Source organism: Suricata suricatta, chromosome 17, assembly GCF_006229205.1.
Source record: "Suricata suricatta isolate VVHF042 chromosome 17, meerkat_22Aug2017_6uvM2_HiC, whole genome shotgun sequence".
NCBI lineage: Eukaryota > Metazoa > Chordata > Mammalia > Carnivora > Herpestidae > Suricata > Suricata suricatta.
The window spans coordinates 36,773,235-36,783,565 of record NC_043716.1 but is presented as its reverse complement, the minus strand read 5'-3'; the positions used below and the strand labels follow the sequence as shown (position 1 = coordinate 36,783,565).

General features: G+C 56.3%; 1 protein-coding gene and 1 long non-coding RNA gene across 3 annotated transcripts; one reads left to right on the top strand and one right to left on the bottom strand.

The window, feature by feature from the left end:
- Positions 1-2,998: 2,998 nt before the first annotated feature.
- NEUROD2 (neuronal differentiation 2) lies at positions 2,999-7,656 on the top strand. Of its 2 annotated transcripts, XM_029929093.1 has the most exons (3): positions 2,999-3,031; positions 3,313-3,652; positions 4,813-7,656. In XM_029929093.1, exon 3 carries the CDS (start codon positions 4,818-4,820, stop codon positions 5,961-5,963), a length of 1,146 nt encoding a protein of 381 aa, XP_029784953.1. In that variant the 5' UTR covers positions 2,999-3,031; positions 3,313-3,652; positions 4,813-4,817; the 3' UTR covers positions 5,964-7,656. The 2 variants fall into 2 exon arrangements, with proteins under 2 accessions (XP_029784953.1, XP_029784954.1); XM_029929094.1 differs by lacking the exons at positions 2,999-3,031; positions 3,313-3,652 and adding an exon at positions 3,977-4,685.
- Positions 7,344-9,024, bottom strand: LOC115282885. Its single transcript, XR_003904786.1, has 3 exons — positions 8,889-9,024; positions 8,272-8,394; positions 7,344-7,706 (listed from the first exon to the last, which is right to left on the bottom strand). It is a non-coding gene; the product is annotated as an uncharacterized LOC115282885 (long non-coding RNA).
- Positions 9,025-10,331: the final 1,307 nt, after the last annotated feature.

Genomic DNA, 10,331 nt, shown 5'->3' with positions numbered 1-10,331 from the left:
CCCCCCCCCCAGCCCCCATCAGGACCTAAGCCTGCACAAAATGGCTGCCACCCCTCTGAGGCAGCCATTTTAGGTGCCCAGACTGTGGCCTCCCTTGGGATGGGGCTATGTCTCCATGGGAACCTCAGACCCTCAGCTCCCAGCTCCCTCCATGGGGGTGGGCAGCAGAAATGGGAGTCTTCCAGGCCTGGCTCACGTACCCACCATTCCCCTTTCTCTCTCAGAGACCCAGAGGGGACTAGGCCCCTCACCAACTCCCTTCCCCCAATGCCAGGGGGAGGAACAGATGGCATCTCTGGGTGTCCTTCTCCTTCCGTCTCCGTCTCCTTCCTTCCATTTCTGGCTCTTTCTGTCTCTCCGTCACTGCATCTCCGCATCTCTGGGTGAACTGAGAGGAGCATGTATGTCCTTGTATGTTCATGCTTATTTGTGTGGATGTGGACACGTGTGTGTTGTGCCTGTTCCAAGCCTATGTCTGAGGCTGGCCCATCCCACACCTCCCTCTGTTCCAATTTTCCCCTGTTTTTTTATTGTATCTTCTAAAAAAAAGTTGAAACGTGTCGAGTGAGAAAAACTTGTTCCATTTTTCTGAAGGAAGAAAAGACAGGGGCAGGAAACAGACGGAGAGGGATGAAGTTCCCCAGACCCTCAGGTATGCCCACCCCCAGGTCTCCTTCTGTGGCCGGTTGAGAGGGGCTTCTCAGACCTAGGGAGCCGAGGTCATTCTTAGGCTGGGAGGGATGGAAAGACTTTCCAAGGGTTGCCTTACCAACGGAGCCAGGTATTGCTTCCTGCCTGCAGAAAGCAAAGCTGGTAGGGGTCTGTGAGACCTGTGGTGGCCTAGCCCATCCCTCAGTGTCCAAAGGAGAAGGCAAAGGGTGTCTTTCTCCCCCAAGGAAATATTCATTCGCTTATTCATCCATTCATTCACCCATTAATTCACCAAAAACTCAATTCCTATATAGACAAAGCATTCTGAATGTGTGTGGGGGTATGTGCAAGAAACTAATACCGTAAAGCACGTTACAGTTTACAAAGTGCTTTAATAAAAATGAGAGATGGCATTTATTGACTGCCTACTCCATTGCTGGCCCTGTGCGTTACCCCATTTAGTACTAATAGCACCTCTAGGAGATGTAGCATAATTATCCCCATTTTACAGATGTGGACATCAAGACCGAGAGACCTTATACAACTTGCTTAAGGCATTCAGCCTTCTTTGAAGCTAGTAAGTGGGGTTGGGCAGGAATCGGAGTGCAAAGCATGTGAATGTAGCCCAAATATCACATGGCTGGGGCCCTAAGAAGGGCCGCCTGTCGGGATCAAAGACCTCACCCCCAGTAAAGGGACAGTAAAGCCTTTGAGGTGGTGCTCAAATCTGGACAGGGGCTGGCTGGCATTCCTGAGTCTCTACCCCACCGGATAGGCCTTTCTCTCTCTCTGGCTATGGCCCAAAGTACCCTAGACATCTGCCATGGGCGAGGTTCTACCTTCCCAGACCTAGGATCCCTGCAAGAATGGTGGAAAACTTACCATCACCTTCTCATCTTTGGAGACCACTGAGGCAGATTGTAGGCTTGTGGGAGGAACACTTGGCTGGGAGTCAAACCCGGGGGTTCTAGGCCAGGTTCTGCTCTCCATTGGTGTGTGCCTGGGCAAGACAGTCCATCTACAGGCCTTGGCAAAAGGAGGAGTTGGGGCTATTTGTCCTGAGACTCCTTTTAGTTCCTGGCCAACTATCTCTGAGAGCCTCAGACACTAGCCCCCCTTCTCGAAGGCCTCTTTAGCCATTGTATGCGCCTCTGTCTACAACCTGATTCATTCTACCAAGCATCCAGTCAGTGACTTACCAGCCCAAGGTCCTCTCTGGAGTCTCCCCAAGGGAGAAAACTGTGTGTGCCCAGATTGAGAGGGGAGCCCTGGTCTTGCTCAGCATTGCACCCACCACAGTGTTTGGCACATGTTTGACATCCAAGTGTGTGAGCTTAAGGTATAATTGAAGTTGTCTGTGCATGCGTAAGCTGGAGGATGGGGAGGGATGGGAAATATGGGTCTGAAACACACAAATGCTGAATCAGGGTGTGGGCAAGCGTCTCCCTCACCTGGTTGTGATTACCTGCTCACACACATGTATCTGTCTGAGTCAGGGTGTGTTTCTACTTTCTGCATCACAGGGTGAGGAACAGGGTTGTGTGTGTGTGTGTGTGTGTGTGTGTGTGTGTGTGTGTCTAAAGCTACCTCCCTCAACTCATGCCATTTGCATCTGTGTCTGGCCCAGTGAGAGAGTTAAAAGGTGAACTGTAAGACAAAATGGCCATTTTCTTCCTTTTCAAGACACCTGTCTGACCCACCTCCCCTTTGTCCCTCTCAAGACTGTTGGAGTTGACTTCATTATTTGTTTTAGGGGAGGAGAATGCTGAGTCTTCTCCAGGAACTTCAGGCATTTTCCAGCCCAGCCCCGATCCTCCTCCCTTAAATAAGTAAGTCAGAAAGCTAGGAGAGAAAGCCACTGGTGGGATGGTTGCTTGTCTAGCAGGGGGAGGACATGAGGGAGGGGGTGAATGAGAGATTTCTGGGTTAGGAATCCAGACTGAGACTCTCTCCCTCATTCCCGATGGTGGGTACTCAGGCTTATCCCAGAGGCTCTTCTCCACCCCCACCCCAACATACATATGCCCCCAAACACCCAAGGAAATCGCTCCCATAGGCTGACTCCACAGATATACACACATGTCCCCACAGACACACACACGCCCATGCAGAGGCACAGACATCCAGGCAAGTCTTTCCTTTTCTCTGTCTTTCCCTTGGTTTGAATTTCGTTCAGCCACATATGTTGTGTGTGCGTGAGTGGGTGGGGGAGGGGCAGACAGGGATGAGGGATGGCATAGTGCCAACATCTACCTATGGGGTTGGGCCAGGGACACCCCCCACACCCACCCTGGGAGGGGGCCTCAGCTGTCCCTTTGTGACTGAGGGGATCCTCCCGGGGAGTGAGGGCAAGCATAGAGGTCCCTTCTCCAGACCTGAGGTTTGGTCCCTGACCCACCTTTGGGAGCCTGCAAGGGAGGAGATGGACAGAGCAGGACCCTGGAGAGAGCAGAGATAGAATTGGGGGCCACCACAAACCCCCAGTTGCCAGCCTTGTCACCCCATTGTTCCCATGTGGGGGGCTCTGTATCCAAGGGGGGCAACTCCTCCCACCTCCCTCTCAATCCCTGCTTTCCCTGCGTTGGGCGGGGAGGGGAGGGCGGCAGAGATATTTATTTATTTCCTTTATTTATTTAATTTTTTTTTTTTTTTTTGGAGTAGAGAGTGACAGATGGCGGCGGGTCCCGGGGGAGCCGGCTCTCCCCCAATGCAGACGCATGCCAATCACCGTCTCTCATGTGATAGCTGCTGCCCGTGACGTGCCAAGCCCATATGGCCTGGCATAGAGGCTGGTACCCCGCCTGGTAGAGATGCCACACTCGCTCCGCGGTTCGCATGGCGCTCTGAAGACGCCGGCGCCCGCCGCCTTGAGGAGCCGCTGCCCCCGCTCCCTGAAGATGGGGGAACAATGAAATAAGCGAGAAGATTCCTCTTCTCCCCCCTCTCTCTCTTGCCCCCCTCCCCCCCCTCCCCTCCCCTCTCCCCTTGACTCCTCTCCGAGGTAAGTTGTCCGAAAGGGAGCTAGATCTGACCCGCTGGTTGCGGGGGGTGGGGAGGGCGGCTGCTTGGGCCGACAAGAGGGTTCCCAAATACCCCCTTCCTGGGACGATGCCCCCTCACAGGGTGGGCATCGGAGGCGCCCAGGGTTCCCTCTCCCTAAGGGGCAGCAGCTCAGGGGGCTACAGAGGGAGGCGTCTCTGCCTGCGATGGGCTTGGGGAGAAAAGCAAGATCATGGTTGGGGGGGAGTGAAGAGGCTGAGATGGGGACCCCCCCCCCGCATGGTTGTCCCGGAGGAACCTACGACCTTTCCTCACCACCAAAAAAAAAAAAAAAAAAAAAAAAAAAAAAAAAGGAAAGGAAAAGAAAAAAGAAAAGAAACGAATTTGATCCCCCCCATCATCAATACCGAAATACAACGAGATCTGGAGAGTCGTGAAGGAGGGAGGCAGTTTGAAGGGGGTAAAGGGGTCCCTGACCGCAGGGAAGACGGACGGTGCTCGCTTCTCTCCGTCTCCTCCCCACGCCCGGGTCCCTCGGTCCTCGCCGCCCGGAGCCGGCTCCGCGAGCCGGGGACGCAACCGCTAGGAGAGACGATCCTCCCGCCTCGGAATTGAGGCTGCGGGGGTGGGGGCCGGGCCGAGGGCGGCGCGCGGCCAAGTTGCAAATTGGATTAGGGAGCGTGGGGGTGAGAGCCGCGGGAGGGGTGGGGGAGCCCGGTCGAGGGGCCCGGGCCGCCAAAGCAGCCGTGCAGGGCAGCTGTCCACACCCGCGGCAGCCCAGCCTTGCTCCACCGCCAGGAGAGAACGGGCGTTCAGGGCTAGCGCGCCGCCTCCCGGGGCGAAGATGTCTGTTTCCTAACGCCCGGACTGGGTCCCAGCCCTGCCCCGGAGAAGCCCCGGGCGCGGGCAGCGGCCCCTCATTCAGGCAAGGGGCGGAGCCGGGGCCCAGCGCCGGGGAGAGGGCCTGGGCCGAGATCCCGGACCCGCAGCTGCGGGCAGGGCTGGGCCGGCTCTGGGCGGGGCAGGCGGAGAAGGTGGGCAACCAGGGCACCCGGGGCACCCGGACTTGGGGGTGGAGGCGAGTTGGAGGTCGGCCTGACCCTAGCGCGTCCCTCACTCAGTGCTATCTGTCTCCCCTTCCCGCCCGCGGGGCGCCCTCAGGCACCATGCTGACCCGCCTGTTCAGCGAGCCCGGTCTCCTCTCGGACGTGCCCAAGTTCGCCAGCTGGGGCGACGGCGACGACGACGAGCCGAGGAGCGACAAGGGCGACGCTCCGCCGCCGCCGCCGCCGCCGGGGCCCGGGGCTCCGGGACCAGCCCGGGCCGCCAAGCCCGTCCCTCTCCGTGCAGACGAGGTGCCAGAGGCCGCGCTGGCCGAGGTCAAGGAGGAAGGCGAGCTGGGGGGCGAGGAGGAGGAGGAAGAAGAGGAGGAGGAAGGGCTGGACGAGGCAGAGGGCGAGCGGCCCAAGAAGCGCGGGCCCAAGAAGCGCAAGATGACCAAGGCGCGCCTGGAGCGCTCCAAGCTGCGGCGGCAGAAGGCGAACGCGCGGGAGCGCAACCGCATGCACGACCTGAACGCGGCGCTGGACAACCTGCGGAAGGTGGTGCCCTGCTACTCCAAGACACAGAAGCTGTCCAAGATCGAGACGCTGCGCCTAGCCAAGAACTACATCTGGGCGCTCTCGGAGATCCTGCGCTCGGGCAAGCGGCCCGACCTGGTGTCCTACGTGCAGACACTGTGCAAGGGTCTGTCGCAGCCCACCACCAACCTGGTGGCCGGCTGCCTGCAGCTCAACTCGCGCAACTTCCTCACGGAGCAGGGCGCCGACGGCACGGGCCGATTCCACGGCTCTGGTGGCCCATTCGCCATGCACCCCTACCCGTACCCGTGCTCGCGCCTGGCGGGCGCACAGTGCCAGGCGGCGGGCGGCCTGGGCGGCGGCGCGGCGCACGCCCTGCGGACCCACGGCTACTGCGCCGCCTACGAGACGCTGTATGCCGCGGCGGGCGGCGGCGGCGCGAGCCCGGACTACAACAGCTCCGAGTACGAGGGCCCGCTCAGCCCTCCGCTCTGTCTCAATGGCAACTTCTCACTCAAGCAGGACTCGTCGCCCGACCACGAGAAGAGCTACCATTATTCTATGCACTACTCGGCGCTGCCCGGCTCGCGGCCCACGGGCCACGGGCTGGTCTTTGGCTCGTCGGCTGTGCGCGGGGGCGTCCACTCTGAGAATCTCTTGTCTTACGATATGCACCTTCACCACGACCGGGGCCCCATGTACGAGGAGCTCAATGCGTTTTTCCATAACTGAGACCTCGCGCCTGCCCCTTTCTTTTTCTTTTGCCTTTGCCCGCACCCCTGTCCCCAGCCCCACGAGCGCAAGGGGACCCTCACCTATCCTGGCGCCGGGCGCGGGGAGCGGGCCGCCGGTACTGACCCCCTCCTGGGCAGTGTAGTCCTCTTACCAGTGAATGGCCCGTCCCAGGAGCCTCGATTACCCCAGGGGACTCGCCTTCTCTCTCCCCAAAGGGGTTTCCTCCTCTTTCCCAGGGGTAGTTCTCCGGGGACCCCTCTTAGGGCACTCCCTGGAGACCACCCCCCCATTCCCAATCCCTACACTTAGGTTTCCTCCACCCCTTCCCCTCTGCAGGCCCAAAGGCATTGGCAAGGGGGCAGCTGAGCTGTGGGATACTGTTTTCCCTCTATTGTTGTTGTTGTTATTATTATTATCATTATTATCATTATTATTATTATTATTATTATTATTATTATAACAGACACCGAGGTGCCGTGGCAGAAAAGAGCCGGGCGCCACCTCTTTCTTGAAGAGGGCATAAGTCAGGACGCTCGAGCCTGGACCTGGAACACCCTCTCCCCAACCCCTAGTCTCAGCGTTTCGTGATTTTAATTTTGGCGGGAGGAAGTGTGGATTGAGAGGAAAGAGAGAAGCCAAGACAATTTGTAACTAGAATCCGTTTTTTCCCCGGTTCCTTTTTATAAACAAACAAACAAACAAACAAACATACAAAAAAAAAAAAAAGCTAAGAGGCGACGGAGGCCGAACGCAGAGTCCGGATCGGAGAGAAAACGCAGTAAGAACTTTTAGAAGCAATAAAAGGCAAAAAATACTACTACCAATAATAAAAAGACACAAATATCTATGCAAGGAGGTTCTGACTGAGCCTAGCGGCCCGGCCCGGCCCCGGGATGCCCCTCCCGGCCCGCGGGCCGCGCCGCCCAAGCGCGGATCTGTGCACTTTGGTGAAGTGGGGGCCGGCGCCGCCCCCTCCCCTCCCCAGGTTCTTACAATCAATGACTCGGAGATTTGGGGCCCCAGTGCCACTGCCCTCCCCCGCCCAGTCCCCATTGTGCGTCATGCTGTTTTTTAAAAACCTGTTTCCAAATTTGTATGGAATGGCAAACTGTTGGGGGGGTCGGTTTGGGGAGGGAGGGTTTGCATGAGAGACACACACACGCACACCACACCGCACGCACACGCGGGCCCGGCGCCGGCGTCCGGGGGCGGAGAGGAGGAGACCTCGCCGACCCCCCCGCTCCCCGCGGGCAGGCCTCACCTCGGGTTGAGGGTGGAGACCGAGACCTGGAGACAGCCCCGCCCCTGCCCGACGGTGCCTCGGTGGGCGCAAGGCGCCGGCTATTTCCGGTGGCTGGAGAGGAGGTTTTTGTCTGATGCATCCTCTTGGCTCTGGCTAGCAGGTGGGCAGGGAGAGGGCTGAGGGTTCCTTCTGGAAGTTTCCCAGAAAAGGGGGCAAAAGGAGAACCTTTCCCCACCGGAGGCAGGAGATCGGGCATCCAAACACACGATGCAAAATGCAAACCCACAGGCAACACACCCACACACTCACCCACACACTCACACGCAATTTTACCTTCCTCTTGTAGCGAAGATGAAACTCCCGTCGGACACCCGAAGTGCATTGCGTGTTTCTGTTCAGTTTAATGACGATTAATAAATATTTATGTAAATGAGATGCAAAGCCGGACCCGGTTTCTCACAGTGGCCTCATTTCATTTGGGGGATTGAACTGGGGCTCTGGGGGATGGAGACAGAGTCAAGTGACTGTGCAGAGGCCAGGTACAGTTATCTGGACATTCCTGGGTGGGATTTCCACCCTACCACCTCCCTCACACCCATCCACTGGGTGTTACCAAATAGTTACACTCACTGCCCCTCCCAGACCTTACAGAAATTTACGCACTCTCCTAGGACAAAGCATTGCACTAATCTCCTTATACTCCTTCAGTTCCCAAACATGCACCTCCTTTGAAAACAAAATATCTTTTCATCACTGAAAAATAACCCAGTTGGGAGCAGCCAGTCATTTTACAACCCTCTGCCCACTGTTGCAAAAAACTAGTGCAGGGAGATAAAGAGACAACCATTTGAGTTAGACAGGGATATTTTGAAATTAAAAAATTGTAAGGTCATAAGGATGAAATATTCATGTAGGAAATCTTTTTAGTCTTAAATTTGTGTTTCAGTGGACTCAAGGGAATCAGCCATTTTTAGTCTCAGGAATATTGAAATTTATAGTGATGTTGATGAGGTTGCAGGGACATCCCAGGGCTGCATGAAGGGTCCGAATTGAGGTGCCCACCTGGAAGAGTGGAGCTTGACATCACCATGAGTTACCCAACAGGACATCAGGAACCCTCCTCGTCCACACCTGGACAGCCTCCTTCCTGCCTGGTGCTGTTTCAGATGGAGGGAAGTCCTCAACCTAGAGAGGTGAAAAAAGGGCACCACAGAGGAGCTGGTGCTGCCCAGGCTGCTTGCTCATCTCAGACAAGACAGCTTCACAATTCTCTTTCTCTGAGCCTCAGGGGCACAGGCATCTCTGAACTGGCTTCGCTGAAAGGACCCTCCTTTAGACATCGGTGCCCACTGGACCCCGGGGAATATTTGAAGGGGAGGGGTCTAAGTCCCAAAGACTAACATCCCAAAGCCTGAACACGGTTAGCAGACCTGAGACTGTTTCTGACGCTGCTTCCTTCAGTGATTAAAAAGAACAACCACAACCACAACCACAACAACACTGTTGCTTGTTTTAGAGCTGAAATGGGTGGTGTACTTTTGGGGCTGGATGCTAACTAAGGCTTTTGAATATTTGACCCAAGGCCCCAAAAGGAGAGCACCCTGACAAAATCACGAAAGGAAAAGGTAGTTGAAGGAAGCTTTAAATGTAAAAGCGTAGATCGGATGAAACTGTCTGACCTTCAGCTTGGTGGCTTCCTTAAGTGACCAGGTCCAAACACTCTGTCTCACCAGTGGAGAGGATACCCTCTCTCACAGGAAGTCTGCTGCGGATGGGTACACAGAGGCCGGGAGGCTGGGAGCTGTTCACTCCCAGGTGCTGACTCCCGGCCAGTCTCTTGCTTTCCGGCCGCAGAGGGAGGCCAATTGTGACGGCCCCAGGGAGCTTGGCACCCCGAGAGGCCCTTCCCAATGCCCGGCTGGAATTCTGGGCGGAATTCTCCTGTGGTTTTTTTTTTTTTTAATAGAATTTCACTGGAATCCTCTCAAAAGTTCAGTCTAGAATCCTTATAGGATCATAACTCTAAAGTGAGGTTAAGAAGTGGATGCTTCGACCTAGCATTCACCTCTGTCAGTGGGCTAAGGGGATTTAATAAACCTCTGAGTCACCCCTATTCTTGGGAGAAGGGACTTGACCGCCTTCCTCCCCCACTTCTTCCATGATGTATGAAGCTAGAAGCAAATCTCTGACTTAAATCTGGAGTCTGGTCTGCTCATGGCATGGGACAGGCCTGGCAGGGACAACTAGAGAGAAAAAGAATTCGGCACCCGTCCCAAGGCCTGAGTCTTCTCCTACCCTGGAAACAAGGTTAATTGGGCTTCTCTCCCACTCAGCCTGTTTCCCAGAACCTGCTCTGAAGTCCCAGGCTGGGCAGTATCCAGGTGGCTTGGGGCCGGAAGCAAAAGACCCCTCCACGTGGCTTCCCTGGCCAGACCACAGACTCCCATACTTCACTCTTCCGGCTACTCCATGTGCCACGATTAGGTTTTGGAAGGTGGATTCCAGTTCCTTTTGAGAAAGATGTTGATGACTATCGAGCCGTGGCACCTGTGGTCACAAGGCAGACGGAGGTGCTCCAGCCCCTTTTGCAGCCCCAACGCCGCCTCTGCCTCTGCCTCTGCCTCCAGTGAATTCCAGCGACTAGGTGAGCTACCCCTTCCCCAATTCCTGACCCTTCCCCCACACTCTCTGCACTCTGTCTGTGCTCTATCCTCCCATCACCCCCCTCCCCAACACTCCACTTCCCTGGTGAGATGGCCAGATGAGCAGGAGAAGAAGATGCGGGAGGACACGCGGCCCCAAACTCCCCCTTGCAGGTCGTTTTCTCTCGCTGGCTCTCCCGCTTGCACACACACACACATACTGAGAAGTTCCAGGAACAGAAGGAGGTGTATAGGGTGGGGGAGAGGGAGAAAGCTAAAAGGGGCCAGAGCAGTGGTAGGGAGGGAGCAAGGGGAGAAGTCCTAGAGAGGACACCCTCCCTGCCCTAGCTTGAGCAGCGGGATCTCCAAGCGCGCACCAGCAGGCTCAGCTCAACCCCTGGGCTGTGGAAACCTGAAGGTTGCAACCGGGATCAATCAGGAGGGCATCTTCCCCTTGATTTTCCCACCCCTATCTAAAGT